At 53.8% G+C, this 18,030-nt stretch overlaps 1 protein-coding gene and 1 long non-coding RNA gene across 2 annotated transcripts in view; both read right to left on the bottom strand.

Moving 5' to 3' along the window:
- Positions 1–3,685: 3,685 nt before the first annotated feature.
- On the bottom strand, positions 3,686–4,695 carry LOC132668912 (uncharacterized). The gene is made up of 2 exons (XR_009605838.3): positions 4,008–4,695; positions 3,686–3,920 (listed from the first exon to the last, which is right to left on the bottom strand). It is a non-coding gene; the product is annotated as an uncharacterized LOC132668912 (long non-coding RNA).
- Positions 4,696–5,136: 441 nt separating this feature from the next.
- The window catches only part of HCN4 (hyperpolarization activated cyclic nucleotide gated potassium channel 4), a 45,655-nt gene continuing 32,761 nt past the window's right edge, over positions 5,137–18,030 (bottom strand). Inside the window, exons 3-8 of the mRNA XM_060618103.3 lie at positions 16,234–16,395; positions 13,936–14,154; positions 10,242–10,388; positions 9,903–10,143; positions 9,449–9,613; positions 5,137–9,348 (exon numbers count right to left, since the gene is read on the bottom strand). Coding sequence (XP_060474086.3) covers positions 7,886–9,348; positions 9,449–9,613; positions 9,903–10,143; positions 10,242–10,388; positions 13,936–14,154; positions 16,234–16,395 — 2,397 coding nt within the window. The 3' untranslated portion in view covers positions 5,137–7,885. The remainder of the gene's footprint in view (positions 9,349–9,448; positions 9,614–9,902; positions 10,144–10,241; positions 10,389–13,935; positions 14,155–16,233; positions 16,396–18,030) is intronic.

Below are 18,030 nucleotides of genomic sequence, written 5' to 3'. Positions count from 1 at the left end.
ATATTATAAAGGGCTTGTATTCTGAATATATTATTTATAATTCAATATGAAGAAAACTAAGAAAAAAAATGACCCAGTAAAAACCAATGGGTAAAGATTGGAACAGTCACTTTACCAAACAACACATATGGATAGCAAATAAAGGCCTGAAAATCTGCTCAACATCTTTAGCCACCATGGAAATGCAAATCAAAACTAGGAGATAAACATTACACATACTTTTGATGATAAAAATAAAAGACTGACAATATCAAGTGTTGCCAGGATGGGTGGTAACCAAAACTCTCCTAGAATTGCTGGTGGATGGCAATGGAAGACAGTATTCCAGCTCAAAAAAATATTCTAGCAGTTTCTTAGAAAGTTAAACATATACTTACCGTATGACCCAACAGCGTCACTCCTGGATATTTATTCAAGATAAATGCAAATCCATGTCCACATGGATTTGAGGAGATTGATTGATTGATTGACTAATTTTTTTTTGAGAGAGAGGGAGTGGAAGAATCCCAAGCAGCCTCCACACTGTCAGCACAGAGCCTGACAGGGGGCTTGAACCCACAAACCGTGGGATCATGACCTGAACCAAAATCAAGAGCTGGATGCTTAACCGACTGAGCCACCCAAGCACCCCTGGAGTCTTATTCTTCATGGCCCAAAACTAGAAACAATCCTATTGTTCAACATTTGGTGAATGACTAAGCCAATTGTGGCATCTCCATAAAGGGAGTGTTTGCTCTACAATACACACGACACACACAGATCTTAAAAACTTCAGACTCATTGAAAGAAATCAGATGCAAGAGGGGCATATTTAATGATTCATTCCATTTATATGAAATTTCTAGAAAAAACAAAACGTTAGTGACAGAGGCAGACCACCAGGGGCCAGGAGAGGGAGGGCAGGGGTTGACTGGAAAGGGTCACGAGGCTCCGGAGGAGTGAAGGACATTTTCTAGATCTTCACTGTTGGGTTGCTTACAGGACTGTGTACATTGGTCAAAATTCAGCCTCCATAAAGCAAATAGATACGACTAGCAGTCGCAACATTAAAACAAGGGATGAGGAATAAATCTAACAAAAGGTACAGACCGCCGTGAACTGTAAAGCCATGTGAAAGATTTGGGAGAGGCAGTTAATGCCCAGCAAATATTCCACACGCTTCCTCACGTACCACAGCCTCCTTGGCGGTTACGAGATGGCCAAGTGACAACAGACCATGAGAGGAAGTGAAGCATGTCTCTGCTGGACAGAAGTGGTCCACGATCACTCACCTCTTCCAGTTGCCTCTGCTCCTCCCACAGCATCTTGGACACCAGGGGTTCCAGCTGATACCAGTGAGGAGAGTGGCTGCCTGGCCTGCAGGGGGCTTTCCCTGAGCTGGAATAAACCCTCCTTGTGTAAGACCATTGAAATTTGGAGCTTTTCCTGTTGGGGCAGCTAAGTGCTAATTATCCTGACGAGTATATATATATATAGCTAGATAGATATAAAAAAAAAACACATTAAAGAAGACCCAGGTGTGGGGAAAGTTATACTCTGTTCATCCATAGGAATACAAATTTTAATAATAATGCTCATTAATTTCAAATGAGAAGTCCATTGAATTCTTCATGCATCTTAACAAACTGATTGTACAATGTATATGGTAATACAAAGAGACTAGAATAGCCAAGACGTTCTTTAAGAGGAAGAAGGTGGGGACTTGCTCAACTAAGTATCAACGTACTTTATAAAGCTATAGTGAGTAAGACAGGTACTGTTTGAACAAGGACAGGCAAGGACAGGTGCTGAACACAGAGCCTCAACATAGACCCAGAGATGATACATAGTGACATTGTAAATTAGTAGGAACAATCGGTTATCCATATGTGGCAAAAATGAAACTGAATTCTGTCCTGATACCATACCAAAGTTAAGATCAGGTAAGTTAAGCGACACTTCACATTTTTGCAAATTAATATAGAAAAATATCTTTATAACATCAGAGGAAGATAGGTTTCTTAAACCAGCAAAAAAGACACTAAAGAAATACTAGACATTTTTTTAATATTGCTAAAGTTGATCTCATTAAAACGTAAAACTTCTGTTTATCAAAGAACACCAAAAAAAAAAAAAAAAAGTGAAACTAAAAGCCATAAAGAGGAAGATGCTTGTAACACATCTAACAAACAAAGAATTTGTTCCCCAAATAGATGTGTGTGTGTGTGTGTGTGTGAAACTACTACAAATCAATTAAAAGTTAATAAGAAATCAGGCAAAATACATTGAAAAAATATTTCTCAGAGGAGGAAATACAAATGGCAAATGAATATATTAAAAAATATTCAACTGTACTAGTAATCAGGGATTTGCACATTAAAACATAATCAGGTGTCACTAGATTGGGAAAAATAACAAAGTCTGATGATTCCAATTATTGGCAAGAACGTGGGGCAGGAGTAAGTCATACCCTGTAGGTGGGAGGTATAAATTGTTAAAACCACTTAAAACTGTTTGGCATTATCTTGTAAAGCCAAGAGTAACTCACCCTATGACTCAGTTATTCTGCTTCTAGATACAGAATCTAGAGATCTTTTTACACTTCTTTATCTGGAGCCACAAAGAAGAATGTTTCTAGTAGCTGTGTTTGTAATAACAGGACCTGGAAGTAACCAGAATAGCCATCTCCAGAAGAATACCTATGAACATGGCATATTCATATATTGGGATGCTGTACAGCAGTGAAAATGAATTAACTAGCTCTATGCATCAACAGGGTCTCAAAATTACGATATTGAACCAAAAAAAGCAAATTACTAAAGAATACATACAGCATGATACCACTGTGCAAAGTTCAGAATTTTACAAAGGTATTCAGTGGTGTACAAATTGGAAAGGGCAGGCAATGAAAAGATAGATCATTTGCAAAGAAACTGAAAACAAGAAAATGAACTAAAACTCAGTTTGCTTTTTACGATCACCGTCTATCAGCAATTCTGAATATTATTATTGATAACTTCCCCCCCCCCCCCCCCAGCAAAGACAACTAGTTCCAATCCCTATCCCCCAACCTTGGTAAGCGACCGAACACATTGTTTAGACATGCTTTATTTTGGTAGTAAAAGTGTCAGGAAAAGTAAGGGGATGATAGTGGTACATGGTTGCTTTATCATATTTTTAATGTCTTATGTATTTATTATGTGTTTATATCTTCTTCTGTGTGTGTGAAATATTCCACCCTCAAGAGAAAGGGAATTGAGGAAGCAACATCAACAAGGGGTGGGGCGGGGTCAGAGAGGACCACTCTGTAGTGATGTCCTTGTCTAGAGCTATTGGTGGGGAGGAGGTGGGAGGCCAGATTGTGGTGGAGGAAGAAGTGACTTGGAGGAAAGGAAATGAGGGTGGGGAACGGAGACAACTCTCAAGAAGTTTGGCTGAGAAGAAACAGAGTTGACGGAGGGATTTTATTCAACTTTTTAAGTGTTTTTTCGAAAATGTCAATCTGGCTTATCCCCACGAAGGCAGAAAGGGTGCCTTCAGTCCTGCCCACCGCGATGGCAGCGGCACATGGAACGGAAGCCTGGGGTGTGGTGACACTTCTGGGGGTGGGGGGCGCTGCCTGTGTGGAGGGAAGGGAGGGTCTTATGGCCAGTGTTGTTCGGAATCGCTGGTAGATGGTGATGATGACAGATAAGAGAAAGCAACCTGGCGTTTAGTCATTTTTATTCTTGCTTTTAAATTCTTACTGACAACACCACCTTTCTTGCCTGCACCCAGACAGACTGCTCCTGCCATCAGCCCCTTGGCATGTCACCACGGAGAGGGGCAGGATTGGAGTCCCCAGTGCCAGGTGTGCATCCTGGTCCCTGCACATTCTCGTGGACTGGTCTGGTCCAAGTTCCTCGCCCTGTTGAGTGTAGGTGCCCTTCTGCTCACTGTAACTGAGGTGAATTCTGAGTGGTCAGGATTGTGTGGGTAGAAGGAGAGAAGGGGAAATCACCAGCGCCTGGCACACGGTGGGTACTTACCAAGGGTCCTTTTGGAGTCAGGGAACAGAGAAGATCGTGATTGGTGTTGCCTGGGTCCCCCAGTGGAGCAGCAAGGCCCTGTGCTGTGCAGGTACCTGGGGTGATGCGTCCTGGGTAGGTAGGGGGGTGGATGGGGGTGAGTATCCTTGGGGCCGCTGAAGTACACGTCTGCCCCTCGAGGTTTGGCTGGACTAAATCACTCTTCTTCGAAAAGACTTCCCCAGAGCCTCAAAGGCCAGGCCTGTGTCCCACCTCTGCCCTCCCCTGGGTCCCTGAGGAAGTGCCTGCTGCCTGGGCCGCAGGGGGCAGTTGTCATGGGGACGCCAGGCCTGCCAAGCTGCCTCCTTAGCAACGGGACTCCGGGGCCGGTTACCATGGAAACAACATCCACTTGGCAATCCATGATGGGGACCGGGTTCCCTGCCCTTTGCTGAGGGCTTTCCCCTCCTCCTGCAGGCGGCCACGTGGCAGTCCCCGAGCCCAGCAGGGAGCCCCGGGGACTTCACTTTTCCAGCCATGGATGGCTGCCTGTCCCCTACGGCAAGGTCGCAGAGCTGACAGGCACCGTCTGCGGCCTGGGGAGAGTGGGGGCACCTGCCTGAGGGCTTCACAGAGAGTCTGGGGGCCAAGCCCAGGGCCCCCACCCCTCAGCAGGGAGTGGGTGCCACACCTCTTAACAGCGAAGCCACCAATCTGAGTGTGTCCTCAGGTTCCCCAACCCACACGGGAGCCCAGCGGCTGTTCCCTGTCCTTGGCCATTCTAAAAGGCAATCCTCTGTCCTGGCCATGACACCCTACCCCCAGCCTGGTCACCTTTTGTCCCCCAGCCTCCCTCCAGTTGCTGAGGGCCCAGGCTAAAATGGCATTTCACTCTTCAGTATCCAACTGGAGTCCACATGCACACTGACTCTCCTCCTGCCCCGATGGGGAGCACCAAGGAGCCCTAACAGCTGGGGTGGGAAGGGTCTGAGCCAGGGTCTCCTCCACCAGCTGACAAAGGACACTCACACACTCTCACGCTCCTCCTTAATGACTCACCAGCCCCCACAGCCAGACCTCACACTCCCTTGCACCTGTGACCCCTGCTCTGGGGCACAGATTTGTACACACAAGTGCCCCTGTTTGCTCTAGGGTTCATGTCCCACCGCCCACCACAGGCTGGCTCCTGAGCCTCCAGTATATCCCACTGACCTTACTCTCCAATCCCAATCCCTGACACCTGGAAAAAGACAGCATCTGCTGGAATTTTTTTATTTAAATAAAATATACAACACGGTGCATTTACCGTTTTCTGTTTTAAAAGTGGTAGATTTGAAAATTGCTTGTGGGGGATCGGGGATGGGTGGGCCTGCTGACTGGACCTGGCTTCCCCAGTCTCTGAGGAGTGGCTGGACGGGGTCAGAGCTTTTATAAAATGTGTGCGTGTGTGTGTGTGTGTGTGAAGAGGGTAGTGAGGCCAGGCCCTGATGGCAAGGGGGGTGGTCCTCACTCCTCATGGCCCTGCACCCTCCACCCCTTCTGTCCCCTCCCCCCACCCCATCACCTCCAGGACTAGACTGGCTTTGGATCGAGTCCCATTCCCTTCCTTGGGGGGAGGGCGGGACAGGGGTGTGTGCAGAACTCACGTTGAGGCTGCCACTTAAATCCTTCCAGTTCTGAGAACTCCCTGGGCCTGAGGGGCATTCTCCTGCCCCACTAGAGACCAGGGCCAGGTGCTTAGTCTCCCCCCAGGATCCTTCCCCACCTTCTCTCCTGGATGACTGCCTCCCTGTCTCTGTGGCCCAACCATGGAGAAATTGGCCTGCCCTACATCCCAGGACGACTCAGGACAAAACCTGATGGTGACATCATTCTGGTTGGAGCATGGAGGGGGTTCCTGGATGGACAAGGCGAGACCAACCCTCCTCACTGTGCAGGTCCTGGCAGCCATATCTGCTCTTGCCTGATAGGCAGAGGCGGACCATTAATCTTGGCTCTGTTGTCCGGGAGGAGAAGCATGCCTCAGGAGGCACCTGAGCAACTTTCACATTGGCCCCCCACTCTGAACCTGCTTCTGGCTCCCAGGTGCCTTCAGAATCGAGCCTCTCATCCAGGGCCTTCCCTGGATCTCCACCCAAAGCCCCTGACTCTACAACTGTTCGTCCACCTCAGTCTCGTCCTCACTGGGCGCTCCATCCCACCCCTACTCTCTCCTTGACACTCCCCTTCTCTTCCCTTTCCTTCCTTCTCCCTTTCTTCTGACACTTCCACCTCTCAAGGCCTGGCTCAAGCCCACCACCGGCCACAGGAGGCCCTTCAGGAGGCCCAGGCACCTCCCGTGTCCTGAGATCATAAGATCCTGGAGCCCTCAGCTGAAGTTCTCTGAGCTCTTACCATAGCTTGTTGGAGCAATGGCCGGGCACATGAGGGATCAGAGGAAACATTTATTGAGCACCTACTAGGGTGTGTGCCAAGCTCTGGGCTGAGCATTTCACATCTACTACTTTTCTCATCTGGTCCTCATAGGTCCTTGTGAAGCAGTACCATGATTATTCCCATTTTACAAGTGAGGTAACAGACTCAGAAAGGTCAGATAATTTGCCCAAGGTCATATAGCTAAATGGCAGGTCTGGGATTCAAACCCAGGTCTGATTGCTTCCAAAATCTGGTCTCTTCTTGCAGCACTACAATTGAAGACTCACTTAGCCCCGCTCAACAATTGCTTATGGAAGGGACATAGGATTTGGCCACAGGCAGGCGTGGATTTAAACCTCAGATCAGTCCTGGCTCTGCCACTCCTAGTTACAGGATTCTGGGAAAAATACAGCCAAACTCAGTTTCTTCACCTGTGAAATAGGGAGAATCAAAGTACCTACCTCATCGTCTTTGTGAAATTGAGAGAGTTAACATGTGTAAAGTGCTAAACCAGTGCTTGGCACAGAGCAGACTCAATAAATAGAAGTCCCCCTCACCTCCCACTGTACAGATGGGAAAATTGAGGGCCACGGAGGTGACAGGATGTGCTTGAGGCCCCACAGGGAAGGAGCAGTCTTCTGCCTCCATGTGGTGAGAGGTTGGGCTGAGACTGGATTTGAGACCAGAGATGGGGAGAAAGGGAGCCTGCAGAAAGGTCCTGGGGTCCTCTTCCTTGAGGACTGCAAAGAACACTTCCCCGAGACCCTGTGGTGTCCAGCCCGAGGGCCAAGGCGTGTTGCTGGATGTAAAGTGACCTGGGTGTCCTGGCAACATGGGGTTAAAATGTGCACACATGTGAGCGGCTATCTACATGGCTCTACAGAGCGCTACATAACTATACATATACACATCTTACATACATATACATATACATATACATGTTCATATACATATCTTGCTAAGTTTGCAGTAGAAAAAATGCAAGACTCTCAGGGCCCTGGCCCCATTTTTGTCTCAGGGACTCAGGCGACTGAGGCTCCCCAGAAACACATCCAAGGGCAACACTTTCCTACCCCCATAGAATGGGGCTCCAAGTTCACAGCTAGGGGGCTAGTGGTGCCTGTTGCCCTAAAACAAATACAATAAACAGATCTGCTCTAAGAACCCCAAACATGGGTCACCCCCACCCCGCCAAGCCCCAGAGACCCCACCTGCCTTCTTCTGGCTTTTGCCTTTTGGGCCCTGCCTGCTTCCCTCCCCCCTCCCTCCCTCTAGTGCTGTGTATTAAAATAGTCTATAAAAGCAAGTGACCAAAAATCTATAGCTCTAAGAATACCTGGTTATTTTCTGCTGTCTTTTTTCTGGTGTGGGTTTGTTTTTTTAAATGATAATTATTGTTATTGGTATATCTCCTAATCACAGTTAAACCTGAAGGAAGAAAGAAGGGAGAAAAAGGGAGAGAAGAGGGAGGTAGGGGCCCCAGCTCATAGATTGGACGGCAGTTTGGAGCGCACCGGCTCAGACCTGGCCCCAGGTTCCCTCTGGGGGGCAGCAGTCAGAGGGGGGCCCCCAGAAGAGGCGGCTCTTGCCCCAAACAAAGAAAGAGGGGGTGGCAAAGAACCTGAGGATGTCTTCCGAGGCAGAGTGACATGCTGGCCGGGGACGGCACCATAGGGCCTCCCCGGGGGACCGAGGCCCCCGCTGCCCCCGCTGGCGCCCCCAGCTCTAGGGACCAGCGGGAAGGCAGCCACGGACTCCCCCGAGGAGTGCGGAGAGGCTCTGCGGAGAGTCTGCGCCCCGTCCTGGGGCAGGGCCGGCTGAGAGGCTGAGATGAGCTTGAGGTCCTGGGTGAGGCGGCCTGGGGTGAGGGGTGGCGTGCCCCGGCGCTGGGGGACCTGGGGAGCCGGGGGGCTGGATGCGGGCGGCAGGAGCAAGGAACCGTGGGAGCCAGAGGCCCGAGGGGGGGCACTTGGGAAAGTTCTTGGGGGGCCTGGGCTGTGGCCAGGGGGGCTGAGACCTCCGCGGGGTGTAAAGGCTACGGGAGAAGCCCCCCCAGAGGCCCCGGCCACGAAGGACAGGCGCTCCGGTTGCCGCGGGGGCGTCTCTGGCGTACTTGGTGGGCCAGCGGCCAGACCTGGGGACAGCTCCCCGGGAGGCTGGCCCAGCTGCCCGGGGCTGGACGACGGGGACCGGGATGAGGGCGGGGGCGGCAGGAAATGCTCCAGGAGTCCCAGGCCCCCCCGGGCCCCCGGCAGCGGCGGCGGCGGCTGGTTGGCCTGCGGCGAGCGTGCGCCGGGCTGCAGCGGGGTGAGCAGCGGAGAGTCGGACGAGGACAGGGAGCCGCCCAGCGCCTTATGGAAGTGGCTAAAGCCGGCGGCGGTGGCGGCGGCGGCGGCGGTGGCGGACGGCGTGGGAGCCGGGGAGGAGCCGCCGAGCCCGGGGGGCGGGGAAGAGCTGGACGAGGGCAGGAGGGGGCTCAGGCCCGCGGGCGCGGAGAATCCGGCCAGCTGCTGGATGTGGAAGGAGGAGGAGGACGGCGTGTCCACCTGCGACGGGCTGCTGGCGGGCGAGGCAGAGCCCAGCGCCGACGGGATCAGGGACTGCAGCCGCTTCAGGTGCCTGGGCGTCTGCCCCGCCCCGAGGCTGCCTAGCCCGGGGCCGGGAGGAGGGCGGAAGATGGCAGCGGGCAGGCGGGGGTGGTGGGTGAGCGCGATGGCCACCGAGGTGGTGGCCGCGGCGGCCTGCAGCGGCGCCTGGATCAGCGGGGTCCAGATGACCGGCGTGGGGGTCGGGGTGGCGGAGGCGGCGGCCTGGACGCGGTGGGCACAGTGGGCCATCTCGCGGTCGTGCTGCACGATCTGCTGGATGATCTCGTTCTCCTGGTAGTTGAAGACGCCCGAGTTGAGGTCGTGCTGGACTTTGTGGAGGAGGATGGAGTTCTTCTTGCCTGGGCCGCAGAACGAGAGCAGGGGCTCAGGCCAGAGCAGGAGGCGGGGTTGGGGAGGGGGGAGGCCCCAGCCCAGCCGCCCTCTTGCCCGGCCCCTCACCAATGCGGTCCAGGCGGTCCAGGGCCACCGTCTCGAAGGCCCGCCGCATCATGGGGTACTCCTCCAACACCTCGTTGAAGTTGTCCACGCTCAGTGAGTAGAGGCGACAGTAGGTGTCAGCCCTCACGCTGGCCGTGCGCCGGCCCCGGGTCAGCAGGCAGATCTCTGCCAGGACAGCAGGAGTGGGGAGGGAGCTGGAAGGGGCCTCCTGCTAGACCCCGACCTGGGTCCCCACTGTCTGGTACAGAAGCTTGACAGTCACAAGACTCCATCCCCAGCTGTGACCACACTAGATGTCCCCCAGTGGGTGCCAGGCTCTTCCAGTTCTGGGACCCCTATACTGGGCCACAGACACCCACTTCCAAGCAGTGGCCATGAGGGGCTCCAAACATCATCCTTGGTGTCTCTCCTGTCCATTCCCCTGTCCCCCCCCAGGGCTCCCCGGCCGCCTCACCTCCAAAGTAGGAGCCATCTGCCAGCTTGGTCTCCTTGTTGCCCTTGGTGAGCACACTGACCACACCGTGCTGGATGAAGTACATCTTCTTGCCAATGGTGCCTTCTCGGATGATGTAGTCCCCTGGCTGAAACACCTCGAAGCGCAGCTTGGTCAGCATGGATGTCACAAAGTTAGGATCCGCATTGGCAAACAGCGGCATGGAGGCCACCAGCTTCCGGCAGTTAAAGTTGATGATCTCCTGCTCCCCAGACAGGGTGGGTGGGGAGAGAGGGAGAAGGTGAGGGAGCCACCCAGCAGGAAGGAAGCTCCCTTCCCAGACGCCCCCACCCTGCTCACCTCCCTCAGTGGCTCGCTCAGCTCGCCCAGGATGCTCTCCTCATCGAACATCTTGCCCTGGTAGCGGTGCTCATAGTAGTCATGGATGCGCTGCCGGGTGTCGGGCGGGAGCTTGTGGAAGGACATGTACTGCTCCACCTGCTTGTACTGAGCCCCGGGAGAGAGGGAGAGGGCGTCACCTCCTGATCAGCCTCGGTCCTGCTGGTGACCAGAGCTGGCACTGACCCTGTGGGCCTTCTTGGCTGTCCCTGGCTCCTTGAGACTGAGATCCTTGGTGTGGGTGTGCCCCAAACAATGGCCCTGACTCCCAGCTGCTTGGGGTGGGGGAGGGCTCCATCAGCGTGTTCAATACTATGGAGATGGCCGGGGTCAATAGGGACTGTCCAAAGCCTACTTACAGGCCAACTGACCAGGAGATCAGTTTCCTCTGCACATGGGTCTTTTCTGTGTCACACTATGGACCAAGGCTATGGACCAAGGAGGCTTCACTGACCCTGGAAGGAACTCTTTCCCACCAGTGGTGACACTGGCATAGGCAGCGGGGCTGGACTGCAATGGGTTAGGAGGACTGGAGGCTGCAGTCATGATGCCTGACCCGTCATATGGCGTGCATCCAAATGTGGCCCCAGCTGGGTCCAAGTCATTTTGTTGAAGACTGACTCTAGCCCACGGGAGGGCCAGAGTAGAGCAAGGTCCTTAATCAGAGGTTGGGGATAAGAGATTTGTGAGCCTCTGTGCCCAGGGCTCAAACTAATAAGAAATGCTCCTGCCCACCCAGAGGTGAAGGATGGGTGCTGTCCCAGCCATCCTAAGACTGTGGGTGGAGAGTAGGGGTCCACAGGAGCATGGTAGACAGAAACAGATTAGGCAATTAACAAATTTTTCCCACACTGAGATGTCAGGGAAGTTTCTCTACCCCAGGAACAAGCAGATTAGGGGAGCCTGTTCTCATACATTAGTACTTCCAAGAGGTGGGGGGGGGGGGGTACACAGTGTGGCTACAGATAGATGCCAATAGACAACTGAGAGCTGGGAGATGAAGTTTCCTAAAGTTCTTCCAGCCAAGCTGGCTCTGTCTACTCAAAGTTGTACCCAGCCCCAGGGGACAGAACAGCTAGAGCTGTATCTTAGAGAATTCCCCATGCCTGCAGAATCAATAGTGGTGAAGAGGCAAGGTCTGGAGACAGGGATGGAGTTAGAAGGTTGCTGAAGTGGTCCACGTGAGAGCTAGTAGTGGGGACAAAGGGAGGTAATACATTTCAGAGAGATTTCAGAGAGAGATTCAGTGAATCATATTGGAGAGCCATTAGCTAAAGAAGAAAATAAAGACAACTCTCAAATGGAAAGCCACAAGAGGCTTGCCTCTGCCCTAAAATGAACCCTGGTGCTTTTTCTGAACTGTCCCTGATTGTAGTCCCGGACTGAGCCCCAATCCTGGCCACACACTGAGCCTTCAGCCTGGTCACACACTCGACCCTAATCCTGGTCACACACTGGGCCCTCGCACTGATCCTGCAGTGAGCCCGATCCTCGTCACACACTGAGTCCTGCCCTGGTCACAGGCTGGGCCCTGACGCTGGCCCATATGGATTCCTTACCCGGCCCGGACTAAGCCCTGGCCCCTATAATCCAACTCCTTCTGTCCTTCCCCTTTCCAGCCCCCTCATTCCTAATCCAGACCCTTTGTTCTACTCGGGCTGATTTCTCTCCCACCCAGCTACTTACCTTTGTTGCTGCTCATCATGACAACTGGCCTAGAATTCTACTCTTCTACCTTCTCCTTCCTCTGCCTTCCCAAACTGACCCTCCCACCCTGCCCTGGCTCTGCAGGCTCTTCTGAGCTCTCCTTTTGGCAGCATGGGACCTGGGCCGCCATCTCTCAGTCACCCCACCAAAGGACAGCACCCGGAGCAGGCAGGCAGCCAGTTAATCCATACATACTGAGCCCTGCCATGTGCCTGACACTGCGAATTCAATGGGGATGGAGAGACCTGGGTCCTGCCCTCACAGAGCCACAGCCTGGATAGGGAAGAGGGGATGCTAAACAACTGATCACACAGATTAATTAAGCAATGGCAGGCGTACCAAGTGTGGCGAAAGGGAATTAGAGGGCATGGTGGGGTCACATGATGGGTGGGGTCACGGAAGGCTCACCACAGAGGCCAAGTGCAGGCTGAGAGGTGGAGAAATGGTCAGGTGAAAAGGAGAGAGGAGAGTTCCAGGCTAGTGTTTGAGCCAAGGCCCTGTGGCAGGACATGTGTAAGGCTCTGGCGTGGCTGGAATAAAGGGCTGTGGGCCCATGGCTTGATCTGGGCATGAGAAGGGCAGGGGCCAGGGGTGCCCAGATGGCTTAGTTGGTTGAGCATCCAGCTCTTGATTTCAGCTCAGGTCATGGGATCGAGCCCTGCATCAGGGGGATTCTCTCTCTCCCTCCCTCTCTGCCCCTCCCCCACACAATCACACTCTCTCTTTCTCTCTCTCTCTCAAAAATAAAATAAATAGGGGTGCCTGGGTGGCTCAGTTGGTTAAGCATCTGACTTCGGCTCAGGTCATGATTTGACGGTTCGTGGGTTCGAGCCCCGCATCGGGCTCTGTGCTGACAGCTCAGAGCCTGGAGCCTGCTTCAGATTCTGTGTCTCCCTCTCTCTCTCTGCCCCTCCCCTGCTTGTGCTCATTCTCTCTCAAAAATAAATGAATAAACATTTAAAATAAATAAATAAAATAAAAACATTAAAAAAACAAAAAAAGGAAGGGCAGGGGCCAGATTATGCCCCTTAAATGCCAGGCTGAGGAAACACACCTCAGAGTTCCTCTGCATGTAGGAGTAACGTGAAGACTGTAACAAGTTTTAAGCAGGGTGATGTGATCAGCTTTACCTTTTTTAAATGCCTGCTCTACCTGCCACGTAGAAGATGGAGTAGAAGATGGGGGACGGAGTCCACTTGGCCAATAAATATTGAATGGCTTGCTCTGTGCTAACACAGTCTTAGTGGTTGGCAGGTACCATTCACTCCTCGTAAATGCCATGTTATGACTGACCCCTTCTAATGTCCCCATCTTACAGATGAGAAAATGGGGCGCAGAGATATGAAGGGACATACCCACACTCCACCGACAGCTGGTTATATCATTTGGGCCCCACTGCACAGAGGTGGCCGCAGAGCATGGTGGCGGGGGTAGCACTGAGGAAGACGGAAGACAGGGAGGAGTAGAGAGCAAGGCCTGAGCCACCAGGGACCCAATGTGTGACAACTGAGAAAACACGCCAGCCAAGGAGAGCAGCAGAATCGGCCAGAGAGGGAGGAGGAAAACCGAGGGTGTACGCTTACGGAAACCAAGTGCGAAGCCAGGGAGGGAGAGGTAACTGTCTAATGCCACTGACAAGCTGGGCGAGATGAGGACCCAAAGGAGCTATTGGCTTTAGCAACGCAGAGGGCACTGGTGAACGTCAATTTAAGGGGCTGAGATATGGATTTGGCAACCGGAAACAATGTGCGGGGTTGTTTATTGTAGGAATTTGTTCCACGAACAGGAAGCAAACTAAAAAGTTAACAGGCAAAGCCAGATGATGGTAGAGGACAGAACACGTGGGGGGCCTGGTGGGGACCCACTGGCTGCCAGCCTGTGATCCCTGGGAACCAATGGTTAGGTTCTCTCGAGAGCGCCCAGGATGAACCACAGCTTTCTGACCTACCTTTTCCTGGTACTGGCGCCGGGAGGAGTCCAGGGACTGGATGAGGGCGGTGGCGTGGCCGATGAACATGGCGTAGCAGGTGGCACCCACAATCATGCTGAGCATGGTGAGCCAGACGTCCGACATGCCTACAGGTGCCTGCCGTCCGTACCCAATGCACAGCATGTGGCTCATGGCCTTGAAGAGGGCATAGGAATACTGCTTTCCCCAGGAGTTGTTCTGTGGACAGATTGTGGGGTGGGTAGTGAATGGCCCGTCCTCTCATTAGCACCTAGAAAGATCCTTGCCACCTTCTGCTCGTCAACCTAACTCTTTCCCAGTGTGTGAGCCCTGGGCTTCCAACCTGGCTGTTGGCTGAAAGCCTTGGGTGAGGGACAGGAGGTCCACGCTGGCAACCTGTGGTGACAGTGAGTCCCCGACTTGGGCCTTTCCCTTGCTATCAGGGACAGGGATCAGACCGGCAGCCCCAGCAAAGGGAGGGGAGCCAGCCTCTCAGCCCCCATGGGGCAGCCTGGAGCCTCTCCCCCACCCAGCAGCCCAAGGCTCCAGGCCGAGCCACCCTGCTGTCCTCTGCTAGCTGAAATAGCCCTATCCCCCAACCAAATGACTGCCAAGTGAAGCCCATTTCCCCACTGACCTCAATTATAAAACCAGATACACTTCCCCTGGGGGGACAAGCTCTGGCAGCCTGAGCCAAAAACACTGCCCTCGTTTTGGGTGAGCAAAGTTTAGGCGCCGCGGAGCTAACTCGCCTCCTGGGTGAGCCCCGCCAGAATCAGTCCAGGGCTGAGGCCACTAGTTGTCCTCCCCCATCGGGAGGTGGACTGTCTGGAACACACAATGCTTGGGGGCAGGAGAAGGGAGAAAGGGAGCGAGAGAGGCTCTTGGCTATTTTTGTCTCCAAAGCCAGCCAGTGTCTCAAGGAAGTCTCTGTGTGGGAATGCTGGGCGCAGAAGGGCCATCTCCTGAATTGAGTGCATGTGTGGGCCTGTCACCCTCACACAGAGGAAACTGTCCCAAAAGAGGAAGCTGCCAGATGAACCCCAGCACCTGCCAGCTCCCCAGCGCCTCCCTGTTCACACAGGGAGTGTGTGAGCAACAGTGTGCACGACCTAGTGCGGAACCCGCAGAGCCCCTGCCCAGAGCCCCAAACCCTTCCACGGTCACCAGGCTGTTCTTAGCACCCAGAGAAAGGCACAGGAGCTGCGTGCCGTGTTCAAGGTCACTCAGAACGGTCCTAGACAAAGCCGAGCTGGTCTGGTGGTTCTCAGTCCAGACCAGGTTGGGAGGTCAGCGGGGCTGATCCAGGGGTGCTGGCCTGTGGTCCGGGCCTGGGGAACCGGGGTGGCCCCCAGCTGCCTCTCAGTCAGGGCTTCTGGCCTTACTGCAGAACCTCTGGGGACCAGGAAATTCAATCCATATGGCCGATTCATTTACACTTAGCTCATCAAAAGGCTGTTTTGTAAAGGCCTATTTGATGCTGAAAGATGCCTCAGGGTCTCTTTCACCTCTTTCAAAGCTGGTTTTTTGTCCCCTGGGGCCCTGGGGATTTGCCAACAGACCAAACCAACTGACTGGAGGAGGGAGGCAGGGGTTCGCCAGACCCACAGAAATGCTCACAGGTCCAGGGGGTCCCCACCCCGCCTGGTGCCCAATCTGTCCATGGGAGGCTGGGGGACTGACTCTACGCTATGGCTTCCCAGCCCCAATTCCATCTTCCCTCACCCACCACAGGGTTGGTGGTAGGGAGGTGGTAAGTCTTCCCAGCTGAGGACCCCACCTATGAGCAGCAGGTGTGTATCTGGCGGCGGGGGAGGAATGGGGGGCAGGGGACAGCCCAGCTCAGCTGCTGGAGCAGAAGGAGGCCCTGTGTGATCTGGGAGTCCGGGCATTGCCAACAGCGCCCTTCATAGGTTTCTCTTTTCTTGGGTTCCGCTTTTAGGACTAGTCTGCCTCTGGGGAGCAGAGGTAGGACAGGAGCCCCCAGCCCAGCTTTGCCACTCTTGATATAGTCTGAGAAAGGCCAAGGTTTCATCTCCCTGGGTGAAGCTGGGACGAACACGAAGCTCCCAGCTGCGCTGGATGCTGTAAGAAGGCACAGGTAACCGCACGCAACCCAGCGCTCTGGGATAGACGGATACCGGCTAGATCCATGCGCCCTTGGGCACCAGGCTGGCACCCCAGGATCCTACGTGTGGGGGCTCGGGAGTCCCAAGCCCTAGACCTACTCTGCCCACCTGTGCCTCACTGGCTCCCCTCTTCCCAACGCCCAGCGGGAGAGCTGAGCCGCACGCTCACCACCATGTTGTTGATGGACACCCAGCAGTCGTCGGGGAAGTCCTGCAGCATGGGCACCAGGAACTGCAGGCAGCCGTCCCAGTGGCAGAGCAGGAGCATCATGCCGATGAGATTTACTATGCGCACCACAGCGCTGGCCAGGTCGTAGGTCATGTGGAAGATCTGCAGGCAGAGGGCAAGAAATTGGCCTGGATAGGTGGGCGGTCAGGAGGGGTCTCAGCTCGCCCCTGCAGCTGCTTGTGGGCGCCGCTTCACGTGGACTTGGCAGAGCACCGGGCTGGGTGCAGGTGCAGGCTGTGGCAAGGGTGGGAAGGTGTCAGGCGGGGAGCCGGAAGCACACGGCAGGCTGTAGGGCCCCAGGGGGATGCCTCCTGGGTTGTGGGGGCCTCCCACGGGAAGTTCAGCTATCCAGGCCGATATGCGAAGGGAGGGCATCTGGAGCCCCATAGACCCCAAAGGGTGCAGAGAAGCTGCTTCATCTGCTTGCCTAGGCCGTGAAGACAACAGGGAGAAAGCCAGAGCCAGCGTGAGCCTCCTCCGGGGACCAGAGTCTGCAGTCTGGCCAGGGGCATGGTGCTTCCCTAAATCTGCCACTAGACGCTGAGGACCTACCAGGGGCAGTGGGCTCTGCTTAAGACAGCCATGGAACTGAAGGAGAAGCAGCACAGACACTCCAAGTTCACACAGACCTTGATCCCAGGCCCACTTCCACCCCATTCCTAGCTGTGTGACCTTGAGAAAGTCCCTGAACCTCTCTGAACATGCCTTCTCATCTGGAAAATGGCAATAAAAATTCTTACCTGGATGGATTGTCAAAAGGATTAAATTATACATATAAAGTGCTTGGTACTGGCTATAGAAGTGTTCTATAAATTGCAAACCATTATTAATTGATAAGTGGTTAATAATTAATCTTTATGATTAGTTAATATGTGGTCGTAGTAATGCTCTCCCGTATGGTTTAATAAAGCACAGCACTCTCCGCCTGGGTGGCTCAGTCAGTTAAGCGTCCGACTCTGGATTTCAGCTCAGGTCAGGATCTCACAGTTCGTGGGTTTGAGCCCCTCACCAGGCTCTGCGCTAATAATGCGGAGCCTGCTTGGGATTCCTCTCTTCCCCTCTCTCTCTTTCTCTCTCCCCCACTCATTCTCTCTCCCCCCCCTCAAAAATAGATTAAATTAAAAAACATAAAAACAAAATAAAGTACAGCCCCCTCAACCCCAGCCCAGTGGCACCCATGCATCCCCACTCTCATGGCTTCCAGTGAGAGGCTGAAGCATGGGTGGGCGGGGCCAGGGTGGGCACATCAGCCCAGCACCCCCCGCCCACCACCCTCCTTCCAGAGCTGCTGCTTCGTCTGGTTTCAACAGGGCTCACCATGCTGACAGGGCATTGAGGGGACGGAGAGATGGAAGGAAGTCTGGAGGGAGGTCTCAGGAAGTTCTGGCCTTGCCTCTGGCCTGGGAGGCTCTGGGGGCAGCATGGGGTAGACTTTGGTAGCTGGCGGCAGGATATTCTGATACTAGCGACCTCAGTTTCCCCTTCTGAAATGTGGGCCTAGTTTGGGTCTAGGTTCTGAAAAGCCAAACATGAATCCTACTTGTCCCTCATCTCCAGGGTTGTGCCCGCCCGTGGCTCCTTTAGTCGCATGACTCTGGATATTCCAGCTGAAAGGCTGTGGAGCCTTTTCAGGAGGAAGTGGACCTTGGAACGGCTGGTGGAGGGTGGTGCCGCACCACCCCCATGGCCCCGGTGACAGAGGGACAGTGACACGACACCTGAGTGTGGGCACGTGGT

Source organism: Panthera onca, chromosome B3 (genome assembly GCF_046562875.1).
Source record: "Panthera onca isolate mPanOnc1 chromosome B3, mPanOnc1 haplotype 2, whole genome shotgun sequence".
Classification (NCBI taxonomy): Eukaryota; Metazoa; Chordata; class Mammalia; order Carnivora; family Felidae; genus Panthera; species Panthera onca.
This window is presented reverse-complemented; position numbering and strand designations above follow the sequence as displayed.